Source organism: Stegostoma tigrinum, chromosome 6, assembly GCF_030684315.1.
Source record: "Stegostoma tigrinum isolate sSteTig4 chromosome 6, sSteTig4.hap1, whole genome shotgun sequence".
Taxonomy (NCBI): Eukaryota; Metazoa; Chordata; class Chondrichthyes; order Orectolobiformes; family Stegostomatidae; genus Stegostoma; species Stegostoma tigrinum.
In genome coordinates this window covers 59,198,828-59,216,734 of record NC_081359.1, presented here as the reverse complement: position 1 = coordinate 59,216,734, position 17,907 = coordinate 59,198,828, and the positions used below count along the sequence as shown (strand labels likewise).

The window sequence follows — 17,907 nt, the reverse complement described above, 5'->3', positions numbered from 1 at the left end:
CAGAGATGTCCAGGTCCCAGCAACTGTGTGAGCAGCTTTGTGTGGTTAGCAGACAGCAAAGTGCTTGACTTAGTGGACTACCGCAGCCAGGCATGAGAGGTAAGCAGTCTGTACTTAGATAAATAATTTATCCTAGCATTGTTAGAAAGAAAGAAACAATGGGGCAGGTTTTACAGTAGATAGTGGATTTAGGATATTCTCCTTCAACTAAGGAAGGCACTGATGGGAGGATTCCTGAAATTACTATTCAGTGAAAGAGGGGACTGTCAGCACATTGGAAGCTGGGAGCAACTCTGTGGGCTGTTTGCTACATTGTTTTAATTCCCTAAAAAGAGAGAGAGTTAGGTAACAAGTGTAGAGGGGATTTTTACTTTCTATTGTTTAAATTACAAGCTGCCTATAAAAAGTATTGAGTTCAATATTTTTAGCCCTTTGTTACTATAAAACGCTTAAAACCAAAGTCTTGATGCATCATTCTTTTTAGTTATTAACTGGAAATTCAAATTTCTCTCTAAACTCATCAGTTTCTGTGGAATTCTGAACAAGATACAAAATTTGACAGCGAGAGAGAGATATGGAGCAGTTCAGGATAGTAGTGCATCACAATTAATATAAAGAGCCTTTAAGTTGTGAACATGTTACTTCTTTATGCTCCTTACCAAGTAAGAGCTGAATCCATCATTAACAGACTCCATCGAGAGGCCTTTGTTATTAGTAGCGTGACGGGGATAATCATATGTTTCACATGAAGAAGCTGGTTGGAAGAAATTTTGCACAAGACTGAATCACCAGAGAAATGGGACCATGTTATTTTTCAATTAAACACAGTAATTCCTCCCTTCTTCAGAAAGATACACAGAAGGGTGCATGTTTTGATTTAATATTACTGGTGGGAATCCTCAACTGCCTGCAGCAAAATCAGAAAGCGTGCACGTCAGAACTTCAAATTCAACCATTGACAGCAAGATGGTGAATGGTGCAAGTCTGAACTTTTGATCTATGCTGCAGGCTGGTGAGACACAGAACACTTCCGTTTTATGGAACCATACATTCAACTTAAATCTTCATTTCAAAATTAAATCACAGAATAAGTTACGTAAGAAATGCCCAATTGTACATCCCCATTTTGCTTGTTAAATGAATTATTCATGAATCTTGTCAGTAAGAAATTATAATCCATTCCAACAGACTCATAAATCAGGAATAATGGGAACTGCAGATGCTGGAGAATCCAAGATAATAAAATGTGAGGCTGGATGAACACAGCAGGCCAAGCAACATCTCAGGAGCACAAAAGCTGACGTTTCGGGCCTAGACCCTTCAGAGAGCTCTCTGATGAAGGGTCTAGGCCCGAAACTTCAACTTTTGTGCTCCTGAGATGCTGCTGGGCCTGCTGTGTTCATCCAGCCTCACATTTTATTATCATAAATCAGGAATTGGCTTAGGGCTTACCTGATTTGCTATTGAACCTTTGAGATAAGATTTGCAGAAACCCAGATGAACAGGGGTAACTATGGTTTCTGCTGATTGTCGCAGTTACAGGAACCTATTAAGAATAGTTCCCACTGAGGAAATTCCCGGTCTCATCATATATTACTTATCTCTTGAGTTCTGACTTTCAAATTAGTTTAACACTGGTCTCTGCAGTGTAAACATTACTTCATTTGGTTTGTTGCTAAGTTGCTCCCTTATTTTCTGTTCTTCTTCCCTATAGGCCTTTTATTACCCATCCTCCTAAGCCACAACCTTCTTGCACCATGAAGATAATGCATGGTCTGTTTCCATATTACAATCAAAGGGACTCTCACTTGACTCTTCACAGACAGATTTGGCATTTTAATATTCTCTCAAACAAAAAAGCATTTGCCCGGCTCAGTAAATCCCCAAAGATCTACGACAGCAATCAATGACTCAGCACATGTTTGGGTCTTTCTGTTTTGAATTGCTGCAAATTGCATACGCGCCAGTGCACAGAACCAGAATATTGCTACTATCTGTGATAATGGGAACTGCAGATGCTGGAGGATCCAAGATAATAAAATGTGAGGCTGGATGAACACAGCAGGCCCAGCAGCATCTCAGGAGCACAAAAGCTGACGTTTCGGGCCTAGACCGGCCCGAAACGTCAGCTTTTGTGCTCCTGAGATGTTGCTTGGCCTGCTGTGTTCATCCAGCCTCACATTTTATTATCTTGGATTCTCCAGCATCTGCAGTTCCCATTATTCCTGATTTATGAGTCTGTTGGAATGGATTATAATTTCTTACTGACAAGGGTCTAGGCCCGAAACGTCAGCTTTTGTGCTCCTGAGATGCTGCTGGGCCTGCTGTGTTCATCCAGCCTCACATTTTATTATATTGCTACTGTCTTACTGCTTATTTTCTCAAAAGGGTGTGGCATCTAGTGTCACATCACCAACAGGCTGTTGTCTACCCATCTGCACTGCTGGGCTTTTAAACTCTAGAATCTGGTTGGAAAAAAATCGATTCTATAGATTTCAGTGTCATTTCTGCAGTACTTTATGGAATCTTATGGGGTCAAAGGCAGAGAATGCCAAGCTAATCAATAAAAACAATGTTTTAACAAATATCTGCACCTAAGCTGTTTTGAACCTATTTCCCTCAATAGATGCTTTTTGATTTGTGTATTTGCAGTATTTCATGCTCCTATCTCAGACTTGCAGCTGGTGAAGTGTTTGCTTCTTTAAGATTTTAAAGTGAAGGAGACATTATCGAATATGACAGTGAACAGATCCAAGTTCTATCTAGCCATTTCCAGTCAGAGGTTAAAATACCTGGAGCTATGTGGCTACTTTACAGTGTTAATAAAAATCACTTATAATTTGAAGCCATTACCTCTGTGTAGTCTGTTGTTATCCACTGCTGGAAGTGTATTTCTTCTAGGGATTGTAGCTGCAGACAATGCTTGTTTTCCTTTGCTATTGCGAGTATATTGCTTAGGGCTACCCCAGTCTGGCTTCCGATCTATCTGAACAGGCTTTGGTGGACGTGGAGGAGGTGCAGCTGCTGAATCACCAGAGCTCGTGGATAGCGGGTTGTGGTTTCTGTCAAAAGTGAAGGTCCTTGGAATATTGTAGCAGGACATCGGCGTTGATGGAATATCATAGGAGTCTGTGGAAATCTCACTAAGTCTTCTACAAAGAGTGCTATTGGGAGTGTTAAACGTGTACACCTCTTCGTCATCATTGTCGAACCCAGGTGAGCCAAATTTGGCTGCACCGTCATATCCCAGACTCCTAGGCAAATCAGAAGCAGTGGTGTCCTTTTGTTCTATGTGCGGTTTCTCTGGTTTTGGGAAAATGTGAAAGCCATGTGTTTGCTCACTGACCCCATTGACACAATGTGAATTTGCTTGTGATAACTTCTCTGAATTTGTGTCTCCATCTCTCTTTGCGGTGCCATGCAATTGTACAGACTGAGAAAAACTGGCACTCCTGGATAATACAACCAGAAACAAATAGCAATGAGTTTAGTGCTTCATCTTAATGATCATGCTCAAAGTATCTCTTTTACTTTCATCAGCAAACATTATAGTTTCCAGCTCAGCTGTAATGGTGAGTTTAGTAACTAAAGTATATATCCAAACTGTACAATGCTGCATTGCAATTGAAATGAGCAACTGCACCAATTGAAAAAGTGGAGAATATATACAGAATGTTTTCAATGAACATTTCAAAAGATAAATTGAGGTGCTGCCATTTAGTACAATATGTGAAAGCACATACAACTGCATATAAAATGATTAATAAAAGTTCATGTTAACAGCAAAGTTTCAAAGTTTACAATGTTTTCCTCAAGTGTAATTTGATTCCTACAGTCAGTGGATCTTGTTTTCACAGATTTCTGACCTGTTTCCAAACTTTGCTTAAACTCAATCCCAACTGATTTGCTATTAGTAAGCAACATTTTATTACCAAATGTCGTATCTCTCATAAAATCATCTTGATTTGTATCCTCTAATTCACAATTAAATGTGTTAGCAGGAAGAAATTTTCCAAAGCTATCTCATGGCTCAAAGTGGGAAATACAATGGGTGTAATAAAGGTGTTTTTGGCTAAGTCTGAGTTGCACTGAGTTTCATCGAGGATTTGTTGGTATGAGGCCTAGCAAGTACTGTCATCGTAGCTTATAGATACCTGCCCAACAACTGAATTCCTTTATGCCTGCACCATCTTTATCATTGCCTATACAAATTAGAGACAGGAATGTCAGTGTATTGCTACTAAATGCTCTCTTCTGTTTTCCAGACATGTTTATTCTGATAGCATCATAAGGTACATTTAAGTCGTCATTGGACAAGCATATGGACGTACATGGAATAGTGTAGGTTAGATGGGCTTGAGATCGGTATGACAGGTCGGCACAACATCGAGGGCTGAAGGGCCTGTACTGTGTACTGTGCTGTAATGTTCTATGTTCTATAATAATCAGATCTAAGACATTTCACAAGTCGATCATTATAATATTGCAGTACTGGGTTTTTATCATTTGAGGGCACCAGTAAACTGTACAAATTTTTGAGCATGTTTCAATGTTTCAGCTCTTCTCTATCGGCTATAAGGCTTCTTACATGGATATTTTCAGTAGAGTTTGAACTTTAAGCAGCAAGTTTGAATTTTTGTCCATGGAACATTTAGTTGCTGCTGTTTTCTAAGTACTGAAGTTCTGCACCAATGAGAAATCAGGCTGGGTCCTGCGCAGATTACAATCTAAACTTCTATCAAGCTTGCAGCCATAAATAACCACAGGGGTGGGAGAAGACTTAACATTCAATGGAAGAATTGCTTGTTGCAAACACAAATGCAATGTGAACTGGATTGATATCGGCCAAACTCATTCCGCTCAGTCATTTGGAAAAATAGTGAAGAGCAACCAGGGAGCAAACCTTCCTTTTAAATAATATCAGTCTTGCCATCTGCTGCAAGTTAATGTTTATGAGTTCAGCTCCAGCTGCCTTTGGTTGAGATTTAACACAAGCAAAAAATAGCCCAACTTTATTCCACGTTCTGATGATTGTAGACAATGTAAATCAGACAGCAATGCTGTCATTTTAGTATACAGCTTGGAAATGCATACCTAGCACTTTCGGTTTTCTTGCTCATGCACTGGTGGAGAAAGAGGTAGTCCTGTGGTGCACTGGACGAAAGGATGGGCTGGGCCTGGATTGGGTTTTCAAATGTAAACACTGATGGTTGACTGGCATGTGAAGAGCTGTGTGTGCCGTGGTCTCCAACTAGAGCTTGAACAGAAACACCAAAATCAACAGCAGATGAGCGAGGAGCCTGAGATCCAATCGCAGCATTCCTGGTGACATCTATATTGAAAAGAAATGAATCCTTTCTTAATGGGTTTCTTATTAATCCAAATGCTAACATGTTAACAATAAAAATAAAGTAATCCATGTCAAGGAGATATTTATTCAGTATATGATATAACAAATCGCCAGTCTTATGTCAACTTCAGTATAAGACAGTAATGTTACCATTTACTTCAGCTTCTTCAGCTATAATTTGTGATAATGCTAACGTTATCTAGGTCTGATGACAGAATGACATAGATTTAAGCTTGCCAATGTCTACTTTAAGATTCTTTTTTGCACGTTAAAGGTATTTTCTAATCCTCATTCATATTGTGCCATTGCTTAGTTAACTTATTCATTTCTAATTAAGCTTTACATACCTAACATCCTAATATGCCACCTTTGGGCATATTTTAGCCTCAACTAAAACCCTCTTACACACTGGAAAGTTCCTGTAGGCATTGACAGAGTGGCTTTAATACAGCATGGAGGCCTGATAGACCACCTGCCATTGTGAGTAACCCTCGGCACATTCAAGCCTGTTTCAGGATGACTCAAAGATAGGCAAATGTAGGTTAACTGGGAGTGGGGAAAATTGCTCATCGGCCTGCTTCTAATCCTACATCGGCACCCAAAAGTCCAATTTGTCCAGCAGTAGATCTCTGTTCAAACTTTAACAACAGATATCTTCCAGAGTCACAGACATCAAATGTCAGGAAACTGGGCTTCAAGGTATGTCTAAAGCTGCCAAAGGTCAGTTTGTTCAATGGTGCTCCTTCTCAACCCTACAGTACACCAGATTTTGACTGACTGTCCATTCACTTGGCCCCAGTGCTGATCCTACTTTGGCTGTGACAATGTTTTCAAAATCAGCAAAGGTGTTGCAAAGCAAAAATGCTTGTTAGAAACCTGCAGCAATGAATTACTTTTCTGTAATAAGTAATCACCTTCTCAGTTTCATCCCTCGTCTGAGGCATGGTGACCTTCATGTTAAACTCACTACCAGTCATGTCTCTCTGATGAGAGAGCAATCCTTGGTCCTCTGCGAGAATGGCAACTTTACCTTGTTAGGTAATACTGTAGAGGAGTGAAGCCTGAGACCTTCAGCAGTCTCAAAGTGGCCAATCAGCACAAAGGACATTGGGGATCTGCACCAGACTGTGGAAATATTAATGGGCCCCAACCATTATTGAAGAAGCTGCTTCATTGTGAGATTGAATGCCTGAGTAATGCTCTGGCCCACGTGGAAAACTGATTTGTGGCTTATTTGCCCTTGTGCTCCTCGTGGCTAAAAAAAATCTCTTAGCACTGAACAAGGAGAATGTTCCGGAATATAAGGCTGAGACAATAAAAGGTATTATCGCTAGATGTGGATTTGAGGGATACCCTGGAAGTTAGTCAAGTTGAAAAAGAGCGAGACGATTTCGTACAGGCTGGATGAGTTGAGATCCAGATCATCTAGAAATGAAGATTAGAATTTTTCATTTAATACACTGGGGACAGAGTGGCTAGTGAGGTCAGAACGTAAGCGGTAGATAGGACAAATCCACCTTTACCAAAAATATAAAATTAACTGTAAATGTGACATTTTTACATTGAGTGAGGACATTTTAGTTTCACAAATCACATCCTTGTATAATGGCAAAGTCAAAGCATTACCACCTCAGATAAAATACAATCAGCTTGTTATTATCTGTATCTTTTGAGATCATCCAGGTTCAGAGTTTCTGAGGACTGCACATTAGTCACAGAATGTGAAATTCAGTAAAAGCATTCATTCCCCAGAGGAAGGGTGAGTCATCAATGTTTAAAACAACCAAGCATTGATTTCTTAAAGGATTTACTGCGTGAGTATGCTTTCTGTCCAGGACAACTAAAAGCATTCATTCAGATGACCAAAACCTATTTAGCTGATCAATTATTTTTTCCCTGGTCAAAAATCAAATTTGAGCAAGGGAAAAGGGAAAAGATCTTGTGTGTTACTGTGCTTTTAAGATTTCTGTAGAAAGAATTATGTTCTATTTCTGCATTGTTTTGGTTTGGACAAGGCTTTGCTGTAAGCGTCAAAGAAAATCAAAAATATATTTCCTTTAAAGGTAGGAGTTTATGAAAATTTAGATTTATAGAATCCCTACAGTGCAGAAAGAGGCCACTCAGCCCATAACGTCTCCACTGGCCTCCAAAGAACATCCTACCCGGACCAACCCCACCCCGTATGAGCTTTTTACTGTGGCTAATCCACCTAAACTGCACATAAGACATAGGGACAGAAATTAGGCCATTCAACCCATCGAGTCTGCTCCACCATTCAATCATGGCTGATAAGTTTCTCAACCCATTCTCCTGCTTTCTCCCTGTATCCCTTGATCCCCATGACAATTAAAAATCTATCTATCTCCGTCTTAAATATACGCAATGACCTGGCCTCCACAGCCAGCAGTGAATTCCATAGATTCACCACTCCCTGGCTGAAGAAGTTTCTCCTTATCTCTGATCTAAAAGGTCTTCCCTTTACTCTAAGGCTGTGCCCTTGGGTCCTAGTCTCTCCTACCAATGGAAATATCTTCCCAACATCCACTCAGTCCAGGCCATTCAGTATTCTGAAAGTTTCAATTAGATCCACCCCACGCCCCCATACTTCTAAACTTAATTGACTATAGACCCAGAGTCCTCAAACGTTTTTCATATGCTAAGCTTTCATTCCCGGGACCATTCTCGTGAATCTCCTCTGAACCCACTCCAGGGCCAGTACATCCTTCTTGAGATATGGGGCCCAAAACTGCACATAAGACTCCAAATGTGGCCTCATCAAAGCCTCATAAAGCCTCAGAAGTACATCCCTGGTTTTATATTCAAGTCCTCTCAAAATAAATGTCAAAGTTGCATTTGTCTTCCTAATTACTGACTCAACATGCAAGTTTACTCTGAACTCCCAATACTACCTGTCCCTCCACCTATCTTTGTATAATCTGCAAACTTAGCCAGAATATTCTCCGTTCCTTCATCTAGATCATTAATGTATAAAGTGAAAAGTTGTGGTCCCAACACTGACTTATCACCAGCTACCATCCTGAGAAAGACCCTTTTAACCCCACTCTCTGTATTCTGCCAGACAGCCAGTCTTCTATCCCGCTAGTACTCTGCCTCGAACACCATGGGCCATTATCTTACTCAGTAGCCTCCTGTGCGGCACCTTGTCAAAGGCCATCTTGAAGTCCAGGTAGATAACATGCATTGGCTCTCCTTTGTCTAACCTGCTCATTACGTCCTCAAAGAATTCTAACAGATTTGCCAGGCCTGACCTCTCCTTGATGAAGCTGTGCTGATGTTGCCCTGCAGTGTGGAGACAGGCCCTTCAGCCCAACAAACCCACAAAGACCCTCAGAACATCCCACCCTAACCCATCGCCCTATAACCCACCTAATCTTCCAAGTGTTGAAAAATCTCATCCTTCACAATGGACTCTAAAATATTACCCATGACTGAGGTTAGACTAATCAGCCTGTAATTTTTTGTCTTTTGCCTTACTCCTTTTTTAATCAAAGGTGTCACGTTAGTGATTTTCCAGTCCTCTGGGACCCTCCCTGACTCTAGTGATTCTTGAAAGATTGCCACTAACAGCTCCACTATCTCTTCAGCTACATCTTTGGACTGTAGGAGGAAGCTGGAGCACCTGGAGGAAACTCACGCTGACATGGGGATAATGGCGGTACGATGGCTCAGTGGTTAGCACTGTGGCCTCACAGCACCAGGGACCTGAGTTTGATTCCAGCCCTGGGTGACTGTGGAGTTTGCACATTCTCCCCATACCTCTGTGGGTTTCCTCTGAGTCCTCCGGTTTCCTCCCACAGCCCAAAGATCTACAGGTTAGGTGGCTTGACCAGGCTAAATTGTCCATAGTGTCCAGGAATGTGTTGGCTAAGTGAATTAGTCCTGGAGAATGCAGGGTTGCAGGGATAGGGTAAGGGTTGGGTCTGGGTGGGATGCTCTTCAGAGGACGGTGTGAATTCGATGGGCCAAATGGCCTACTTTTACATTGTAGGGATTCTATTAAAAACAAATGTGCAAACTCTACACAGTCACCTAAAGCTGGAATCAAACCCATGTCCCTGTTGCTGTGAGGTAGCAGATTGCTAACCACTGAGCCATCGTGCCACTCAGAAACATGTTGAAGCAATTGTGGTATGCATTATACTTGTCAGACATGTAATAACATGAGCATCTGGACCTTTGAGGACACAATGGTCAATGTACTTCGAGCTAACATGTCGAAGTGGGAGCCTCCCCACAGGCCTGAGAGCTGCAAAGCAGTAAACCAATGTCAGGAGCAGTGTTAATTGCTGTAAGACAAGACCTCAGCCCCTGCTGGCCACTTGGTCGAATGCTAACTCTGTGGTTCTACTATCTCCACAAGGAGACCTCTGCTGGGTATAAAGGCTGTCCTAATAGCCCAGAGAGCCAAGATAAGTCCGTAATTAGAGGGCTTTAGTAGGGGCTGCTCCTGGACACTGAAAAGTGGGTAGGGAATGCAAGGCCAGGTTTAGAAGCCAGGGCAAGTGATAAATGGGGCATGACTCAGGAGTGTACGGGGGTTTAGTGATGAGGTCGGGTGAGGTATCCCTCCTGACACCTGATGTACCACACAGTATGGACCACCCCTGGTAAATACCAGCAGTTGTGGGAGAAGCTATTTAGTTCCAGTAATTACCACCTAAGGGCCTCAAAAGCCCAACGGCAAATTGGCTGGAGTCTCCCCCCAACACTGTAAACTTTCCCACAGGTAGGTAGGTGGTTAGATATTGCATATCCTTGCCTCTAAACCTGCCAGTGGGGGAGCAAAAAATCCAGTCTCGGGATATAATCAATAGGAGCAGCAACAAGTTATAAAGCGCCCTCAAGCCTTCACCATCATTTTAACACAATCCTGGTTGGTCAACAGTCTCAACTCCAACTTGCTACCTTCTTGTCAAAACTCTCGACTCCTTAAGAGGCCAAGAATTAGTTATCACATCTTAAGTTTATCTAAAAACTGAGGATTCACAACTCACAGAAGTAGAGAATTAATAGTCATAAGGCCATAGAGTTATAGAGCAGTGAAACAGACCCTTTGGTTCGACCAGTCCATACTGAACATAATCCCAAACTAAACTTGTCCCAACTGCCCGCTCCTGGCCTATATTCCTCCAAACATTTCCTATTCATATGTCCATCCAAATGTCTCTTAAATATTGTAATTGTACCCACATCGACCACTTCATCAGGAAATTCATTCCACATGTGAACCACCCAATTATAAAAAATTTGCCCCTCATGTCTTTTCTAATTCTCTCTCCTCTCACCCTAAAAATGTGCCCGCTGGTCTTGAAATCCCCCATCCTTTGTAAAAGGCAACTACTATTAACCCTATCTATAACCCTCACTATTTTATAAACTTCTATAAGTTGGCTTCTCAACCTCCTACACTCTCCTCTGAGGAAAGAAATCTCTCCTCATCCCAGCTTCTACCAACATTTTGCATTAGCTCATATTTTTTGAACTGCCAAAGATATTGGCTTTGGGACATCAAGTGAAAGCATTTATTCAAACCTGGTTGTGCATAATAGCATGTTGTTTCAACTCAAAATCGATATTTTCTAAATATTATGCCCATTGTCGGCTGAGTTGGGTGTATCACAAAGATCAGTAGGGTCCTCAGCTGTTTGTAAACTCAAGTGACTTAAATGAAGACAGTGACAGTATCAATTATAAGTTTGCAGATGATACAAAGGTGGGAAAGTGAGCTGCAACACAAGCAGAGCAAGCAACTTATATGATTGGCTCCTTAACCTGAGACTGTGTTCCAATGTGTTAAATTCCCCAGAGAGGGGCAACAACCTCCCAATATCTAACCGATCAAGTCAGTTCTTGTATGTTTCAATGATTTCACTCCAGAGATTACAGATGTAATGTTTCTGTCCCTGATTACTGAACAACAATTAGATTCCATTAATGAAACTAATGAAGCTTTGCTGCATTGCCTCCAGCATAGGCATATCCTACCTTAAATACGGACGCAGAAACTGTGCCCAGTGATCATGGTGTAGTCTCACCAAAACCCTACACAATTGCAACAAGACTAATTTATTACAGCACTCTGTACCTTTGCAAAGAAAGCAGCATATCATTTGCCTTCCCAATTGCCTGCAGTACCTGCATGCTGCTTTTCTGGGCTCCTTCTATGAGTACAGCCGCATCAAATTGATAAGTTTCACAACTTTTCAAAAACGGTTCTGCTTTCCTGCCAAGTGAATGACCTCACACCGTACTCTGTCACTTTGTGGCTCGCTCTTCTTGTGTTGCAACTTACTTTCCCATCTATCTTTGTATCGTCTGTACATACATATATATTTATATAGGGATATATAAAATACTCGTGTCTTCATTTAAGTCACATGAGGTTAAAAACAGCTGAAGACCCCAACTGATCTTTGTAGTACTCCCAACTCATCAGACAATGGGGGTAATATTTAGAAAATGTCGATTTTGAGTTGAAACAGCATGCTATTATGCATGATAATAAAATGTGAGGCTGGATGAACACAGCAGGCCAAGCAGCATCTCAGGAGCACAAATGCTGACATTTCGGGCCTAGACCCTTCATCAGGCTCTCTGATGAAGGGTCTAGGCCCGAAACGTCAGCTTTTGTGCTCCTGAGATGCTGCTTGGCCTGCTGTGTTCATCCAGCCTCACATTTTATTATCTTGGATTCTCCAGCATCTGCAGTTCCCATTATCTCTGATGCTATTATGCACAACCAGGTTTGAGTAAACTCTTCCAATTGATGTTCCCAAAGCCAGTATCACTCACAGCTCAGAAAATATGAGCTAATGCAAAATGTTGGTGGAAAAACTAATTTTATTGGCTTTGATAAAATTACATTCCCAGTCTCACAAAGATTGCATTCAATCATCAAAAAGTGAAATAAAAAGAGGATGTGGGAATTTATGATAAAATACAATGCTTTGTCCAAGTCTCTGGCTGGTTGTTAATCTTGTCAGAACAAGGAACAATGTGTGCATGCTGGAAGACCATTAAATTACTTAGTGCTGACTTCTACAGAGTTTCCAATTTGGAGCAAAATATGAATTCTACCTTTGAGCTACAAGAAAACTTACTGTGCTGGGCCACATACATTGGCCCTGAGATTCTGATCCACGTCAGAAATCTAGAGCTGAGTTTTACCAAAAATTAAATGTTGATTTTGATGAGTTTCATAGGTTTCTCTCTGTGAACTTTAGCAGTTCTCTGCAGTTCACCTCATTAGGTATACACCATGGCTTTATAGGGGCCAGCTCATGCTATTGTGCACTCTCCAGTGCTGGAAGCCCTTGCCATATCTGGGACCTCCTGGGGTTCTTGGCACCATGTATAAAGACTAGTTATGGACTAGATCCAGTGCTGCCAGTCAGGACCTGCCCTTCACAGTGCACACAGTTGAAGGAGAACAATAAAGAAACAATTCTGCGGGTGACACTTAATTACAAATACATGTTCACATCAGTCAATGTATTGCTAGTTTACATCATCACCTGTTTGACTGACTGTTGTTTTTACAACAGCTACAATAATCAAGTTACACGGGTTACCAGTCCTTAGCATCAGCCCAACTCAGAACTCTACCGAAGGGCATGCTACTCTTTCCCTAATGCCTCACCTAGCCTAACATGTCCTCATTGTTCAACATGGCAAAGCCTTCGAATAGTTGAAAACATTCACTTTTATTCAACAACATCAACGCAAAGGAAAACAAAGGCAAGCTGCATTCACTTATGGAAAGTAGTCTGGTTGTGTCTGGCTTATTGCAACTGACAGTGCTATACTCTGATATGCTGAAGGCGATTGTTATGCTGAACGTAATGTCCCTCTTGCTCAAGATCCACGTCTTCTGCCCAATCAATGGAACCTCATCTTCAAGAGACCTATTGTCTCCCCTGGCTGAAGAATGCAGTGTACGTACACTCAGGCTCAGTCTGGGGCTCGTGTAATGGAGCCATCAGCCATAGTTGCAGAGGGTGGCTCTGGTTTCCCAGCAGCCATCCTTGTAAGGAATCCAGCTCCTGCAGTTAATAAGCAGAAACAGCCTTATTTGCATGAGTATTAGCTTTGGTATATTTGTGGGTTGAGGATCAAGAGATCTCATTCTGGTTCCCAGTAGGACCCTTGGAAGCAGCCAGTTGCATAAAAATTTGATGTAACTGACACCTTTGACAGCCATTGGGATAGGATGGGCAAGCCATTCAACCCACAACTGTAACTGCAATGAAAAGGCGTGTTCCAAAGCACAGCACTGATTTGCAGGACCATTCTCAAAGTGGATCAGAGATGTGCCATGATGACACAATGAGGCTGGTGCACGTTCAGTTCCAATCTCTGTGGACACAGGATACAGGCTGCCATTACCCATTGAGCATAGTGTGAGATGTTGTGCCTGCTGTCTTGAATGGGGACCTGGAGCTGCCAGGAACCTGGTCTGATACTCATGTTGGGAACTGTCGTTGTCTAGTTTCTATCCAGTGGGTGGGAGAATAGAAAGCTTATATATCAATGAGGCAAGATTAGGTACTAATGACATGTAAATGAATGCAAATAGGTCTTTGTGCCGCTCAGACTCTCTTTCTTAATGTTGAGAACCTCATTTTAACGATCTCACCATATTTCTCATCTGACTTGACATTGCCCACATTGTTCCTGCTCTATCTCAGTGTAGTCTGTATTAACATTGCACTGAGGCTAAATCGTTGCAGTAATCAATCCTTAATTGATCCTGAATTGAAGCAGAGAATTCTTCCTGCAACAGTGTCTCCACTTTGCTATGACATCAGATCAAATTATTCAACAGTTAATTTCTACAATAGATCTGTTCCACATTGTTTTTCAAAGTTGGACTATAAATGGACCCCTAGTAGAAATAAATACTGATATTTTACTCCTGTTCACAAATGATACAAAACCTTTTAACGGTGGTAATGTCATACTAATGTAAAATTATATCACAGAAGCTATTTTTGTTACTGGAAGGCAAGGAGAAAGTGATCCAAAAGAAACATTGATTGTCACACAAAGCTAATTATTTTATCAAGATTAAACCCTATGTATCAAGAGTGACATGAGATTATTTATAAGTCATAGCTGAAAACATGTCGTGGGAAATTACGGAGAGAAATAAATTATATTAATGGTAACAATTACAGTGAAAAACTGAAGAAAAATACGGAAATGAAAGAAAATAACTAACTTCATAGTTTAGGCTTAGTGTTTACTTAAAGGCTTTGAATGTTTGAAGCCTCACAAGGTCCAAGAGGCAATGCTGTCCAGTTAAACTAGAAGGGATTTTCACAGCAGTTCGGCAACATATCTGTACACTCCAAGGGGCCTAACCTACAACCAGTAGGCCACACATGCCCCACCAGACCATTTCACACAGACCAATGTCTGTTTTACTGGCAGACAAGTTTACAGCTCATTCATAAGGTCCCATAATGACTAATTGCATAACCATACATTGGAAGGACCAAGTTAGTAATGATGTAAAGTGGAAGTTTTATTTGGAGATGGAGTTTCAAACATGGGTAAATGTAAATGGAGTATTTGCAAAGAGCTGCTCCTCCAATAGCAGAGATAATAGGAACTGCAGATGCTGGAGAATCCAAGATAACAAAGTGTGGGGCTGGATGAACACAGCAGGCCAAACAGCATCTTAGGAGCACAAAAGCTGACATTTCGGGCCTAGACCTTTCATCAGAAAAATGATGAAGGGTCTAGGCCTGAAACGTCAGCTTTTGTGCTCCTAAGATGCTGCTTGGCCTGCTGTGTTCATCCAGCTCCACACTTTATTACCTCCAATAACAGACCCTTTCTTTCCTGGATGTGCTGCTGCTGCAGGTTTACTGGAAACCTATCAACAGCAAATGTGGGAGGGAACCAGCCTGTGAATGAAGGAGCAGCCAGCAGACCAAGGAGCTGAGCATGGAATAGGACGCATTCAGGAACAGTCTGACTTGGCGAGGAGGGGAAGGAGCTAAGCGCTGCACCAAGGGGAGAAGGCAGTGAGAGCAAAAGAGCAGAAGGGAACTGCAAGTTGGGCTGTGACAGTGAGGGAGGGGATGGTGCGGGAGTGGAAATGACAGTCAGGCTGCCAGGTTGCCCTCCCTAATTATCCTTTAAGCAAATTGTAAGAAACAAAATCGTCTTTCGCTAAAGTGTAGGTAAATTTCTCCAGGAAAAAAAAGAAAACTTGCCTTCAATTTCAACATGGAATGTTTGCTGTGGGGCAATGATGCTGGGGGAAATGTTTTGGAATGCAAAGCCTCATGGGTTAATTTCTTGACACTTGAGGGCAGAGTAAGGACAGAGTGAGAGGGAGAAGACGGAGGGGGAGAAGTATGAGGGAGGGGGAAGGGATGAAACAAAAGAGAAAAAGTGGTGAGAGAGAAAGAGGGAAAGAGATAAGAATGTGGGAGAAGGAAAGAGTGAGGGAGAGAAACCAGGCTGTGAATGGTGAAATTCAACTTACATCTGACCCCCACTGTCATGCACCTTCCACTGAGGCCTGTTCAGAGTGTGCCCGCCAGAGAGATCCAATGTCAGTGTTAGTGAAACCTAACTCCTCATGTCAGGCCCACTCACCACCCTGTCCCTGGTGATTATGAATTGTGGTTTATTCTTGTTCTATCCCCAGCTCTAGTTCTGAATCAGAAATGGAATGATTGGCTTTATTATCAAACCTTGTTTCGTTTTTTGGTGATCATTTCCATGAAATAATCATTTTAGTTAATAATTTATTACTTTCTACTTTATTTTCCTGAAGATTATTTGTACTATTATTGCAACAAATTTGGTTGAAATTTGTCCATTGCCCCCGCCCCCCGACTTATGAACAGAAACACTGAAATGCGACCTGCCCATGTGAACAGGTTGGCCAATCTTGCTCCATAATACAAATTATATCAAAAGATCAAAACAACAATACGTTGATGTATTTTATGCACGGCTCCGGGTTAGAGAGGAACAGGACTCGAGAGGTATTAATTAAGCAGCATTGGATTTGAGCTCAGAAATTTTGAAAGTATTTTAAACCCATTTAATTTAAATAAACAAACAGTCGATTTTTCTGATAATGAGGTGTAGAACTGGATGAACACAGCAGGCCAAGCAGCATCAGAGGAGCAGGAAAGCTGATGTTTCGGGCTGAGACCCTTCTTCAGAAATAGGGGAGGGGAAGGGAACACTGAAATAAATAGGGAGAGACGGGGAGGTGGATAGAAGATGGACAGAGAGGAGACAGACAGGTCAAAGAGGTGGGGATGGAGCTTGTAAAGGTGAGTGTAGGTGGGGAGGTAAGGAGGGCGGACAGGTCAAGGGGGTGGGATGAGGTTATTAGGTCAGAGATGGAAGTGGGGCTTGAGGTGGGAGAAGGGGATTGGTGGGAGGAAGAAAAGGTTAGGGAGGTGGTGTCGACCTGGGCTGGTTTTGGGATGTGGTGGGGGAGGGGAGATTTTGAAGCTTGTGAAGTCCACATTGATTCCTTTGGGCTGCAGGGTTCCTAAGCGGAATATGAGTTGCTGTTCCTGCAAACTTCAGGCAGCATTGTTGTGACAGTGCAGGAGGTCCAGGATGGACATGTCGTCTGTGGAATGCGAGGGAGAGTTGAAATGGTTCACGACTGGGAGGTGCAGTTGTTTAGTGCAAACCGAGCATAGGTGTTCTGCAAAGCAATCCCCAGGCCTCCGCTTGGTTTCTCCAATGTAGAGGAGGCCACAATGGGAACAGCGGATGCAGTATATAACATTGCCAGATGTGCAGGTGAACATCTGCTTGATGTGGAAAGTCTTCTTAGGGCCTGGGATGGGGGTGAGAGGGGAGGTTTAGGGGCAGGTGTAGCACTTTCCATGGTTGCAGGGAAAAGTACCAGGTGTGGTGGGGCTGGAGGGGAGTGTGGAGCGGATAAGGGAGTCACGAGAGAGTGGTCCCCCGGAAGGCAGATAGGATGGGAAGGGAAAAATGTCTTTGGTGGTTGGGTTGGATTGCAGATGGCGGAAGTGTCGGAGGATGATGCGTTGGATCCAGAGGTTGGTGGGGTGGTATGTGAGGACAAGGGGGATTCTGTTCCCTGCAACCACAGGAAGTGCTATTCCTGCCCCTACACCTACCCTCTCAACCACATCCCAGGCCCCAAGAAGACTTTCCACATCAAGCAGATGTTCACCAGCACATCTGTTAATGTGGTATACTGCACCCACTGTTCCCGTTGTGGCCTCCTTTACATTGGGGAAACCAAGCGGAGGCTTGGTGACTGCTTTGTAGAACACCTACACTCGGTTCACACTAAACAACTACACCTCCCAGTCGTGTACCATTTCAATTCCCTCTCCCATTCCACAGATGACATGTCCATCCTGGGCCTCCTGCAGTGCCACAATGATGCCACCCAAAGGTTGCAGGAACAGCAACTCATATTCCGCTTTGGAACCCTGCAGCCCAATGGTATCAATGTGGATTTCAAAATCTCCCGTCCTCCTACTACATCCCACAACCAGCCCAGTTCGTCCCCT

General features: G+C 42.4%; 1 protein-coding gene across 1 annotated transcript in view; it reads right to left on the bottom strand.

The window, feature by feature from the left end:
• Positions 1-17,907, bottom strand: part of gab2 (GRB2-associated binding protein 2) — a 316,592-nt gene that overhangs the window by 13,018 nt on the left and 285,667 nt on the right. The window contains exons 3-5 of the mRNA XM_048532916.2: positions 5,095-5,332; positions 2,854-3,452; positions 660-754 (exon numbers count right to left, since the gene is read on the bottom strand). Of these exons, the coding sequence (XP_048388873.1) occupies positions 660-754; positions 2,854-3,452; positions 5,095-5,332 (932 nt within the window). The remainder of the gene's footprint in view (positions 1-659; positions 755-2,853; positions 3,453-5,094; positions 5,333-17,907) is intronic.